Raw genomic sequence first — 13389 nt, 5'->3', positions numbered from 1 at the left:
AAGCCCCTTGCCCTCTCTGGGTCCCGTCCCCTGCTCTAGCACACAGGGCTCGCCCTAACCCCTCACCATGGGCAGGTGGCTTAGCTGCACCCCTGAATACCCTCACAGGCCTCATTTGGGGAGGCCTAGAGAAGTAAAGTGGTGCCCCCGGTCGTGCCCCAGGGGAGGCTGGGAAACAGCATTTGTCAAGGGGGCACAGGACGATGACAGTCCGAAGGGAGCTGGAGGTGGGGGGACAGGCTCATAGCATAACACACACAACACAGGTGAACTGGAATCAAACCATTTATTTCAGTTTGGGGTGGCCCCTGGAGCCCAGCCCCCCTCACCCACCACTTCCTGTTGGAAAGAACTGAAGTCACAGGAGTGACCTTTGAGAGCTGAGGAGACTCGCAGGGTGGGGCAGCTCCAAGGGGTGCAGGTGGCTGGGTGTGTGTTGAGGGGCAGAGTCAGATAGCGCCTCCACTCCAGGAGCCTAGGCTGCTGATGGGCGGGCAACAGCCTGTTTCTCCAACTGCCGTCGCCCCAGGAGAGAGGGCAGAGGGTGGAAGGGGCCGTGGTACCCATCCAGGGGGCTGGGAAGACCCCCTTAGTGTTTAAACCAACAGGGCTAGGGGCCCAAGGGTCAGTTGTCCTTGGCAGTCAGGGAGAGGGTCCGAGTGGGGCTCTAGGATCTCTAAGCCCAGAACGACAAAGGGTGCCAGAAGGTAGGGACGGTGGGGGGAGGCCTTCAGGACCAGCCTCAGGCAGGAAGCCCAGCACCCTCTGAGGCCCCGTCTGGTTGGCAGAGGCAGAGCCACCTAGGCCCAGCTCTGTCCGCTGGTGCGCTGGTGGGACATTGCCCATCCTCTCCATCAAGGGCTGGGGGGGTGGGATGAGGTGGGGGTTGCTGGGAGCCTAGTGGCCTCACGGTGAGAGCAGCAGCTGGATGAGCTTCTGGAACTGTTCCCGGTGCTCGTAGATATAGACCTCAGTCTCCCACAGGGCATTGACCAGCACTGTGTCGCTCACCTCATCCAGCATGATGTCTGTCCCCAGCTGGGGGTTCAATCTGTCTGGGTCAAGGAGGAGGGGTCACCCCAGGAGGCTTGGCTTGGGTGGGCAACAAGAGCGGGACTGTGGTGGGCTCGGGGCACAGAGCAGCTGCTTGGGGAAAGGAGAAGTTCACACAAAGGGCTGGGTGGGCAAGGTCACCAGGTCTGGCATGCCTAGGCATGGGGCGGGGGCCCGGGGCCAGGGCCCGATGCTGGCTGAGACCTCACCTGAAGTACTGGATGCCCACCATCTCACACCAGGCCCGGGCCCGGTCCACGGCCCGCCCATCGGGATCTGTGCACTGGCAAGAAGCAGTCTCTGTGAGCATCCAGCACACACTGTGCACACAGTCCTTGCCCGGGGATCGCCAGGTTCTACTCTGGCTTAGCCACCCCCCTCCCAGCTGAGTCCCCCTGCCTGGGCTGCAGGGATGGTCCCAGCTATGGAACAGAGGGACCTGGTCTTCACAGGTAGCTCTGCAGCACCTGGCTGAGGGTGGGGGTGCTGGGTGGATAGGCCTCTACATCCCGCCCCCTACAAGCTTTTGTCCCATGTGATATTCTGGGGTTCCACACACAGCTGTGTTTGAAGAAAGGGATCCACAGTTAAAAGACGCCTGAAAGCCCAGGGGGTAGGAGGTCACTAAGAATCCCTGCCAACACTGAGACAGAATCAGGGACCCCCTACCCTGAGCTGGCTAAAGAGGTTCAACAGAGCCTCCCCGACACCAGGGTCCCAGGGGCTGAGGCCAGGAGAGAGGGAACTGAGGAGGGCCCCATACTCACACAGTCCACCACCATCTTGCCCAGCTCCTTGGCCCCAAAAACCGTCTTGGCCAGTTCCCAGGGGTTGCTGGGACGGAATACATCCACACAGGTCACGGGCACCTGTGGGGACCTCCCTGTCCCCAAAGAGACCACGATGGAGAGCTTCTTCACTTTGTTACCCTGACCCTGTTGGGGACAGGACAGGGGTTGTTGGAGGGGATCTTCCCGCAGGCAAACCCTTCCCCAGGTGGCAGGAGCAGAGTCTGTGCTGTCCTCTCCTTTGCTCCACAACAAGCTCTGCTGCCAATATGCTGGGCGACCTTGGCAAGGTCCTCCCGAGGGGGCTCATCCACAATAGGAGGCCACTTAGATGATGAAGACCCTTCCCCGGCTCAATCTTTTGAGTCCCTCCTCCCAGCGAGCCTGCCCTGCCCTGTCTAGCCCCTAGAGGGCGCCTGCCTCCGTGACTGCCGCCCCTGCTGTGTCACCCAGAGGCTGCCTCCAGGGCTTCCTGAGGACCACAGTGAGAACCACAGCCAGCAAGGATCTGGCACGCAAGGGGTCAGGCACTGCCCTCCACTTCACAGAAGAGCACACAGATGCCTCATGGCAGTCCCCACGCAGGCACCAGCACTCCCCCGTGCAGTGGCTGGAGGGAAACTGAGGCAGAGGGAGGACCCCCACCCTGCAGCTGTCTGACCCGAGGCCTGAGCCCCCGGCCCAGCACCGCTGCTAACACACAGAGACCTTGCCCCCGCTCTGCGCTATGCTCCTGGGGCCCAGGGCCACTTCTGCTCCTCCGGATCCCTTACTGAGCACAGGCTCCTCCCCAGCGGCCTCCTCCATGGGCCCCTCCAAGCCGCCAGGTCTCTCAGCAGAGGCAGTCCTGCTCCCGGGCTCCTGCACAGCCCCCTATCACAGCACCGAAACCCCTGGAGGGGCAGATCCTTGTTTACAAATAGTCTCCCCTAGATGTGAGCTCCCCGAAGGCAAGCATGTGTCCCCGGGCTGGGCAGAGTGGCCAGCACTGAGGCTGGCATGGACTGGTGTGCCCACCGCTCTCCCCACTAGGCACCCATCACCACTCACACCAGACTGGGCCTCAGAATCCCCCAGATGAGCACACGGCTCCGGGCAGATGCCACCCATCAAGCAGGGTCAAGGGTGAGATAAAGCAATGCACCAATGAATGAGCACAAGAGTGAAAGCCACGTGCTCGGGGCCCCTGGGTGGCCCAGTGGTGGAGCATCTGCCTTCGGCTCAGGTTGTGATCCCGGGGTCCTGGGATCGAGTCCCTCATCGGGCTCCCTGCATGGAGCCTGCTTCTCCCTCTGCCTGTGTCTCTGCCTCTCTGTGTGTTCCTCTCATGGATAAATAAATAAAATCATAAACAAACAAAAAAAAAACCCACATGCTCTCCTAGGAGTCAATCCTTAGTAAGATCTGCTGAAACAGGGTGGCTACAGTGGACGGTCATAGCCCGTCTGACGTGAGGTGCTCTCACCTTGCGGATCAGGTCCTGGTTGTACTCGTGGATCTCGGTCATGGCATCCAGTGTGGGGTTGTTGGCCAGCAGCCCACCGTCCAGGAAGCGCCCATTGGGCCGGAAGTAGGTGGGGGCTGCCCCGCTGCTCCGGGCAGCCCGCCACACCAGCTGATCTGGGGGTGAGGGGAGATGGTGGCCCAGTGGCACAGGGGGCTGGTACAAACCATGTGCTTCAGGTCTCCGCGTGCGTGTGCATGAGTGTGAGCGGGTCTGCAGGAAGAGGGAGAGGCGGGGAACTCTTCGGAAGCAGGACCCACAGGCCAGGCCTCTGGCCCTGGCATCCCGGCAGACGGCAGGGTGCAGCTGAGGGCCGCCGGGGGCCTCCCCTCACCTGCCTGAGGTGCGAGAGCCCCCCAGTTCTGCCTGCCTCCAGCTGACAGAGACTCGGGGCAGTGGCTGGGCTGGGGGTGCCGGGCAGCAGTCCTGCGAGCCCTCCCCTCCGCCCTGCGGCCCCTCAGGCCCATTGTTTCCCGCGGACGCATCGACGTGGTTTTAACCTGAGGGCTGAGTTGGAGGCTTCAGGTTAATATTCTGGCTGAAACGAGGCTCCCGGACAGACTCCGGAGCCTCATAATTGCGGAAGAGGTGGAGTTCAGCAGGCTGCCGGTCAGACAGCGTCCCCGTCAGCATCACCCTGGAGAAAAACAGGGAGCAAGACAGCTAAGTCACTAACGCAGCCACCCTGAAAACCCACTTTGGTCATCTTCATCCAAATGACCACAGGCCTTATCCTGGGACCCAGCAAGCCCGCTTCTGGGGACTCATCCTAAGCCGTCCTCATGTGTGTGAGATGAGTACACATAAATTTAACAGGTTTGTTAGAGCAAACCACTGGGAAGAATTGAAATGTCCATCAGCGGGATGGGCCAATGAGCTGCGGTTCCGCTACCCCAGGGGGTCTGTGTCACTGCAGAATGACCGAGGAAGCACTTGATGTACTGGTGGGTGGTGAGCAGCAAGGTTTAGGGTTAAATGCAAAAAGGTTTAAGACAGTGTGTGTAGTATGGCACCATTTACCTAAAAAACAAATCCCCCAAAACTGATGTACCTATTTGCCTGGTCAGAAGGACCCATGAGCTGCCTCTGGGACAGGGGACAGGTGGGTGGCTGCAGCTCACAGGCAGTAGGGTGAGACTTTTCACCACATCACCTTTGATTCCTCTTCAGTGTGTCACCGCCTGAGTCTATAACCTATTAAAGAAGACTCCCACTTTTCTCAAAAGACACAAATGTCCTCAAATACTGCGGGGAGTATAGACTGGCACAGCCCCCTTGGAAGCTAATATATACCAAGATCTTACAGATATTCCAGCTCTTTTGACTGATAATTCCATTTTGGAAAATCTATCCTAAAGGAATAATCTGAGCTACAAGAAGAGCTTCTTGCATAAAGCGTAATTTATTACAGTAAAAAATGAACTGATCTAAAAGTAGAGGGCTAGCTGGCTCAGTCAGAAGAGCATGTGACTCTGGGTCTCAGGGTGGTGAGTTTGAGCCCCATATTGGGTATAGCGATTACTAAAACAAAAACAAAAACAAACAAAAAACTTAAAATAAATGGCAACAATAAAATGGTTAAGTAAATAAAATGATTTGCACCCATTCCAAATTATGCTAGCTGACTAACAAAGAAATATGTTTGTTATGTTGCAAAGAAAAAATATACAGGAAAGAGAACAAAAATTTTCTCTGCATAGGAAAAAAATACTAGTCTTCCATTTCTGGGAATACAGTGGAAAGCTTCTCTGAACAACCTTCCCACTGAACAAAAAATGAAATGAGGGGAAAAAATATTTTTAAAAATCCTTAAAACAGAAGACCAGGGACGCCTGGGTGGCTCAGTTGGTTAAGCTCTGACTCTTGGTTTCAGATCACGTCATGATCTCAGGGTCATGAGATGGAGCTCCACACTGGGCTCAGTGCCCAGCAGGGGTCTGTTTGAGATTCTCTTTCTCTCCCTCTCCCTCTGCCCCTACCCCACTCCTGCCACTCTCTCTCTCTCTTTCTCAAATGAATAAATAAATCTTAAAAACAAAAACAAAAACAAAAAACAAAAAACATGGGGCTCCTGGGTGGCTCAGTTGGTTAAACATCAACTCTTGATTTGGGCTCAGGTCACGACCTCGGCGTCATGAGATCAAGCCTCGTTTTGACTCCATGCTCAGTGCAGGGTCTACTTGGGATTCTCTCTTTCCTTCTCCCTTCTGCCCCTCCTCTCACTCTCTTTCTCTTTATTTTTTTAAAAGATTTTATTTATTTATTCATGAGAGACACACACACACACAGAGGCAGAGACACAGGCAGAGGAAGAAGCAGGCTCCATGCAGGAAGCCTGACGTGAGACTCGATCCCAGGACTCCAGAATCATGCCCTGGGCTGAAGGCAGGTGCTAAACCGCTGAGCCACCCAGGGATCCCCCGCCTCTTTAAAGAAATACATAAAATCTAAACAAAACAAAATACAAAAAAATTAGAAGACCTGATAAGATAGAAAGGAAATACCAGGGTAAGCTCTAAGAATAAGCAAGAATCCATAGAGGTAAGTGGAGCACAGACCCAGGTCTGACCTGAGGCAGATACTAAACTCAGTAAATTAGAGCTTCAGTATTGATGACCCAATAAGATCAGGGGAACAAAAGTCAAAGCCCAGGTACCACCAAAGGTTCAGGGTTTAATGTAAATTTGAGCTTTAGTACTGATGACCTCATGGGGCCAGGGGGACAAACAAGTCAAAGCCCAAGGTGTTACATTAGATTGGAACCCAAAAAAACCATACTCTTGAATAAGGGTAAACCAGAAATAAACCTGCCCCTTTCTCACCCCAGAGGCTGTAAGGAAAGTTGCCCTGGCACTGGATGAAAGAGAGAGAGAAAAAAAATCCCTGAAAATGTATAACCACAAGCTAACTATTCTGTAGATTTACAGTCTACATTTATATCACCTGGGGGAAATCCCAAACCTTCAAGTCAAGAATTTAAGGGGTCCTAGATGGTAGGATACCTACGTACCTGGAAGAGACAACACAAAACACTCTGGAGGAAGATATTCTCATTCTAGGCCTCAAAAAATCTGCACATATTATTTTTCAACACTAAGGAAGAGCACACAATTAAAAGGCAGTAGGGGTGGGGGATGGGCAGCACACAATGAAATAAAACATCATAAATGAGGGATGTCTGGGTGGCTCAGCAGTTGAGCGTCTGCCTTTGGCCCAGGGCGTGATCCTGGGATCCGGGATCAAGTCCCACATCAGGCTCCTGGTAGGGAGCCTGCTTCTCCCTTGGCTTATGTCTGCCTCTCTCTGTGTCTCTCGTGAATAAAGAAATAAAATCTAAAAAAAAAAAATCATAATGATTTCATCATAAATGAAAACAAATATAAACCAACATAAACAGAAAAACATACCTACATAGACTGCATATATTTGAGTCCTTAAACAAAGATGATAAAACAGCTATGCTTATAATGTTTAAAGACATCAAAGGCAAACATGATAAAAATCTTCAAGGAGTATGAAACTGTAAATAATGACCTATTTGAAGATTTGAAGAAGAACCAAAGAGTACTTCTAGAAATTAAAACAATTTTTTAAAATAGAATTTTACCAAATCAATGGTTGTTTTCAATGGAATATTAGATAAAGCTAAAGAGAGAATGAGCGAGCTGAAAAATAGTTAAGAAGAAATTGTCTACAATGTAACATGGAGGGAAAAATGATAGAATATATGGGAGAAGTGAAAAGACATGGAAGACAGAAAAGGTCTACCATATATTTTTTTTTTTTAATTTTTTTTTTTTTTTGGTCTACCATATATTTAATTGGAGTTCCAAAAGGAGAAGAGAGAAAATTAGGAAGAGGCAAATGTTGAAGAGATAACAACTCAGGCTCCCAGAACTGAAGAATCTTTGGAACAATCCAAAGATTCAAAACTAATAAATCCCATGCAGGATAAACTGGAAGTAATTCATATGTAGATATGTCATAGTATAATGGTAAAACACCAAAAGCAAACACATAAATAAAAACATCCAGAGAAAAAAGATCAATTACTTTCAAAGCAGTAACAGAATGAAATTGACTTTGCAAGTGTGACAATGGACTGATATCTTGCATGTTCCCTAAGAAAATCATCAGTATAGAATTTTTAAAAAAGATTTTATGTATTTATTCATGAGAGATACATAGAGAGAGGCAGAGACATAGAAAGAGGGGGAAGCAGGTTCCCTGCAGGGAGCCTGATGTGGGACTCGATCCCAGGATGGTGGGATCACGACCTGAGCCAAAAGCTTGTGCCCAACCACTGAGCCACCAAGGTGTCCCATCAGTCTAGAATTCTATACATAGCAAGAATCATAAGAAAATAAAACTATTTTCAAAAATTCTGCTGGCAGAGAATTCTCCATTGGCAGACCTTCTCTAAGGTAAAGTCAAAAGACTATACTTCAGGCAGAAGGAAAGTGGTCACAGATGGAAGTTTGAGACGCAATAAAGACTGTAGAACAGGGATCCCTGGGTGGCTCAGTGGTTTAGTGCCTGCCTTCGGCCCAGGATGTGATCCTGGAATTCCAGGATCGAGTCCCACATCAGGCTGCTTGCATGGAGCCTGTTTCTCCCTCTGCCTGTGTCTCTGCCTCTCTCTCTCTCTCTTGAATAAGTAAATAAAATCTTAAAAAAAAAAAAGACTGTAGAAAAAGTGAGACATGCCTATACATACACATATGCACACACACACACACACACACACACACACACACACACACACATACACCCAGTGTGCTGGAGCCAGCTCATACAGCTTGTAGGAACCTATTGCTAAATCCTGCAAGGTGATTGTTAAATGGTTGGTAACTTGAAATTGGCCACTAGGGGTATTTATACCATGGGAGTTAGTGAATACTGTAAATCAGGGCTTCTTCCTCTGGAGGCCTGGTTTACCAGCACACTAGTGGACAAATCTAAACAAAAACTGGCTTTGAAAGATAGTAATAATGTCTTGCGAGCTTAAAAAATACAAGATAGACTTAAATATAGGAAAACACTTGGAGATATGATGGAATTAAATAATTTTAAAAGCCTTGATTATCTGAGGAGAGGGTAATGGTAACAATTAAATTTAGGCTTTCGTAAGTTAAGCATGCACTAAGAAAAAATTGAGTGCACAAATTTCAAACTATGGGAGGAACTATAATGATCAAAATTATTCAGTAATTCTAAAAGAAGGCAAGTAAGAGAAAAGAAATGCAGAAAAAAAAAAACAGGCTGTCACATATCATCCCAAATATATCAGTAATTATGTAAATATAAATGGACCAGCCATATAAACTATTAGATTAAGCACAGAAATCTTCTATAGTCACATCAATAAACTAAATCAGACTCTACTAGTTAAATTAAGTCAATATATTACTGTGCATTTAAAACCTATAAATGGACTAAATGCTCTAGGTAAGAACAAAGAGGACAGATTAGATTAAAAAACAAATCCAACTATAGGCTATTTACAAAAGATTCATGTAAAACATAAGGACTTGGGACGCTTGGGTGGCTCAGTGGTTGAGCATCTGCCTTTGGCTCAGGTCGTGATCCAAGGTCCTGGGATTGAGTCCCACATTGGGCTCCCCGTGGGGAGCCTGCTCTCCCTTTGCCTATGTCTCTGCCTCTCTCTGTGTCTCTCATGAATAAATAAATAAAATCTTTTAAAAATAAATAAATAAAACATAAGGACTCAAGAAGGTTGAGTTAAACGGTGAATACCAATATGCCATATAAATATAACCAAAGAAAGCTGGTGTCTCTGCATTGGCAATCAGGATAAAATGGATTTAAAGCAAAAGGCATTCCTAGAGATAAAGACAGCTACTTCATAATAATTCCAGTCACCAGAAAAATATATAAACATTTAAATATATGGGGCACCTGGGTGGCTCAGTCAGTTAAGTATCTGACTTCAGCTCAGGTCATGATCCCGGGGTCCTGGGATCAAACTCTGCATCAGGCTCCCTGAGCAGTGGGAAGTCTGCTTCTCCCTCTACCCCCTGTTCATGCTTTCTCTCTCTCAAATAAATAAATAAATTCTTTTTAAAAAAATAAATAAAATCTTTAAAAAAAAAAAAAAGAAGAAATCCCAGAGACAGAAAACAGAATGGAATGGTGGTTGCCAGGACTGGGGGATCGAGGGTAGAATGGAAGAGTGCTTAAGGGGAACAGAGTTTCAGTCTTACAGGATGATAAAGTTTGGGGGGTCAGCTGTGTGCCAGCGTGAATGTACCTACCACTTAATCAACTGTACTTAAAATGGTTTAGATCGTAAAGTTTTTATTTTTTTAAGTTTTTTTTTTAATTTTTATTTATTTATGATAGTCACACAGAGAGAGAGAGAGAGGCAGAGACACAGGCAGAGGAAGAAGCAGGCTCCATGCACCGGGAGCCCAACGTGGGATTCGATCCCGGGTCTCCAGGATCGCGCCCTGGGCCAAAGGCAGGCGCTAAACCGCTGCGCCACCCAGGGATCCCTAGATGGTAAAGTTTATGTTATGTGTATTTTACCACAATTAAACATGGTTAAATAAATAAATAAATGGTATCGCTAAAAATGTATAATTTATAGTAGCACAAAACCCAGGAAGTATCTACCTGAACAGATAAAAAACCACCAGTGTGTTAGATCTCTATAGAGAAAACCGTAAAACTGCACTGAGAAACTTTAAGCAACTGGAATGTTTTACTATAATCTCCAATTGGGAGGCTCAGCATTTTCAGAGGCCATTCCTCACCCCTCCCTCCCAAAATAAGCTTACAGATTCAAAATAATCTTTATCTAAATCGCAGCAGGATGTGATTTTCTGTAGAACTTGACAATCTGATGCTACCATTTATGTAGAGCCTTAATAGCAACAAGTAACCCCGGCACAGCACTTCTGCATGCCAGTGCCTTCTTTCTTTATTTTTATTTTATTTTTATTTTTTTAAGATTTTATTTATTTACTCATGAGAGACACAGAGAAAGAAGTAGAGACACAGGCAGAGGGAGAAGCAGGCTCCATGCAGGGGACCCGATGCAGGATTCGATCCCAGGACTCCGGGATCATGCCCTGAGCCAAAGGCAGACACTCAACCACTGAGCCACCCAGGCATCCCTCTTTCTTTCTTTTTTTAAAACATATTTATTTATTTAAACAATCTCTACACCCAATGTGGGACTCGAACTCATGACCCCAAGATGAAGCGTCATCGCATGCTCCTCTGACTGAGCCAGCTTCAGACGCCCCACCAGGAGCTTTCTAAGTGCTTTATAAATGCTAACTTTTTTCCTCCTCATGAAAACCCCAGGAGGCGGGCACTATGTTATTCTCCCATTTTTGAGAAGAGGACATTTCAAGGCACTTGATCCTGACCACTTCGGTACAGTGCCTCCAAGAACAACCATCATACCCTCGAAGACCGACAAGGTGGGAGCCCCTGCTGTCCCAGATACCGAGACTTGTCACAAAGCTGAGGAGCAGAGCCCTGTGGTCTGCGCACAGAACAGAACCCAGTCAGACACCACTGCGCAAGGACCCCCAACCCACTGCTTGCAGAAGCCAGGCCTGCAGACAGGGAGGGAAAGACAGACGTCTTCACAGGTGAGGCTGGAGAAACTGGTTACTCATGTGGAAAACATGAAATTGGGTCTCCCCTGATACAAAACTGAATTCTGGGTTGATAAAGACCTAAATGTGAAAGACAGATCTAGAGATTTCTGACCTGATGGGAAAATCATTTCCCGCCTCAGGCTAAGAAAGGGTTCCTGAACGAACATAAGCACAAACCATAAAAAGAAAAACATTTATAAATTCTACTTTAAGAACATCCATTCATCAACAAAATGCTGTGAAGAGAATGAAAATACAAGCCGTGGAGTGGGAGGAAAGATTCAAAATCTATATACCCATCAAAGGACTAGTTTTCAGAATATAAAAAAGATCACTAAGAAGCCTCTTGGAGGGGTACCTGGGTGACTCAGTCTAAGGTTAAGCCTCTGACTCTTGATTTCTGCTCAGGTCAAGATGGCAGGATCCTGGGATTGAGCCCTGCATGGGGCTCCACGCGGAGTAGGGAGCCTGCTAGAGAGTCTCTCTCTCCCTCTGCCCCTCCCCCCACTCTCTCACCCTAAAATATATAAATGAATCTTAAAAAAAAACAAAAACAAAAACAAGCCTCTTAACCCCTTGGGGTTGTGGGTTTGAGCCTCATGTTGGGTGTAGATTACTTAAAAATACAATACAATACATACATACATAAATGCCTTTTAACCCCCAAATCACACAACCCAATTTTACCAAAAGAGGAAATGCAAATAGCCTTTAAAACATATAAAAAAGGTGGGGTGCCTGGATGGCTCAGTCGGTTAAGCATCCGACTCTTGATTTCAGCTCAGGTCATGATTTCAGGGTCCTCACAATGGATGTGGAGACTGCTTGAGATTCTCCCTCTGCTCCTCCCATCCCTCAAGAAAGAGAGAAAGAAAGAGGGAGTGGAGGGAAGGAAAGAGAGAGAGAAAGGAAGGGAGGGAGGGGAGGGGAGGGGAGGGGAGGGGAGGGAAGGGAAGGGAAGGGAAGGGAAGGGAAGGGAAGGGAAGGGAAGGGAAGGGAAGGGAAGGGAAGGGAAGGGAAGGGAAGGGAAGGGAAGGGAAGGGAAGGGAAGGGAAGGGAAGGGAGATAAGCTAGAATCAGATCCAGGAGGAAATCCACTTCACACCAGTCGGGAGAGCAGCTCCCCAGGCTGCAGGGCAGGAGCCACAAAGGAGCTAGGGACGTGCTCAAGGGGCTTTTAGACTTGGCTGGTGGTTATGTGGGCGTTTAGAATTATTCACTGAACTGGTTTATGTACTTTTCTGAATGTATGTTCTATTTCACCATTTAAGAGAGAGAAAATGTCTAGGATAAAATACACAAAAATGTTTTTAAAATGTTTTACCACTCGAATGATAATTTTCCTCCTTTTTACTTTCTGTATTTTCCCCATTTTCTTAAAAGACTAAATCTTATTCTTAAATAAAAGAAAAAGAAAAAAAAGCTTTATTATGGAGAGAGAGAGATCCTCCCTAAGCCACTAGGCCTCGCTCACACATCACCACCTCCAGGAAGCTTCCCCACTCCTACCACTACCACCTTGCCCTCAGCCCTCAGTGTGCACACCCTCCCTCCCTCCCTCCCTCTCTCTCTCTCTCTCTCTGTTAGCTCATAAATGCCCAGCTTCTCAACACTCTGCTCCGAGGCAGACACTGGGCCAGATTTTGGGGGTAGAGAAAACAGGCAGCCCTGTGCTTGCGTCAGGGACCTCACATCCAATTCCGGGCTGGGGAGGGCTGCAAAGCAGTAGCAGTCTATAGGCTCTTCTAGAACTTCTCAAACACCTTGCATGGCTGTCATTTTTCAGGTTGCTTATCTCCCAACCAGATTTGCAAATGGCTCACCACCCTTTCCACCTGGTGGTGGCCCGCTGCGCACCCCACGCTCCCCCCAACCCCAAACAGCGGGAGGGCCACCCAGCTAGGGCCACAGCCTCAGTGCTCCCACTGAGCACTTACTTGGGTTTCTTGACGTCTGTCATCTTGGTGTGCTCCCCAAACTCGCGCTTCAGGAACTCCTCTAGGGGCCCTGACTCGTAAGGCCGCGAGCCCCGGAACACCTCATCCTTCATGCGAAAGTACACACCCCGCATGTAGGCCATGGACTTGCCTAGAAACAAGGTGGGGGGGACATGAGGGCCAGGCCCTGACTGACAGCTGCAGAAATGCAGGCCAGCAGTGGCAGGGGGAGGGTAGCAGGAGGGGACCAGATTCACTCGGGCACTTAACCAAGCTGTGGCTCCCAGGGCCTCTCTTCTACCAACTACCCACAGAGGCAGAGATTCCCTAGGGCAGCCCCGAGGCTCTGTACTTCATTCTGTATTTCCAATTTTGTATTGTCCTTAAGAAGGGCCCTGAAAGTGTAAGAGCTTATAAATCTAATCTAGATCTACCCTCCTTGGGCTCAGAATAGAAGGACCAGGGGCACCTGG

General features: G+C 48.5%; 1 protein-coding gene across 7 annotated transcripts in view; it reads right to left on the bottom strand.

The window, feature by feature from the left end:
* Nucleotides 1-272: 272 nt before the first annotated feature.
* The window catches only part of PLA2G6 (phospholipase A2 group VI), a 60216-nt gene continuing 47099 nt past the window's right edge, over nt 273-13389 (bottom strand). For 5 of the 7 annotated variants that reach the window (XM_077914558.1, XM_077914563.1, XM_077914559.1 and 2 more), the window contains 6 exons: nt 12917-13067; nt 3846-3982; nt 3307-3461; nt 1821-1988; nt 1263-1336; nt 273-1051 (listed from right to left, as the gene is read on the bottom strand). In XM_077914558.1, the coding sequence (XP_077770684.1) occupies nt 907-1051; nt 1263-1336; nt 1821-1988; nt 3307-3461; nt 3846-3982; nt 12917-13067 (830 nt within the window). In that variant the 3' untranslated portion in view covers nt 273-906. Of the gene's footprint in view, nt 1056-1262; nt 1337-1820; nt 1989-3306; nt 3462-3845; nt 3983-12916; nt 13068-13389 lie in introns of all 7 variants that reach the window. The other 2 variants (XM_077914561.1, XM_077914562.1) reach the window with 2 other exon arrangements.

The sequence above is a fragment of the Canis aureus genome, chromosome 11, assembly GCF_053574225.1.
Source record: "Canis aureus isolate CA01 chromosome 11, VMU_Caureus_v.1.0, whole genome shotgun sequence".
Lineage (NCBI taxonomy): Eukaryota > Metazoa > Chordata > Mammalia > Carnivora > Canidae > Canis > Canis aureus.
The sequence above is the reverse complement of the archived record's forward strand: the minus strand, read 5'-3'. Positions and strand labels throughout refer to the sequence as shown.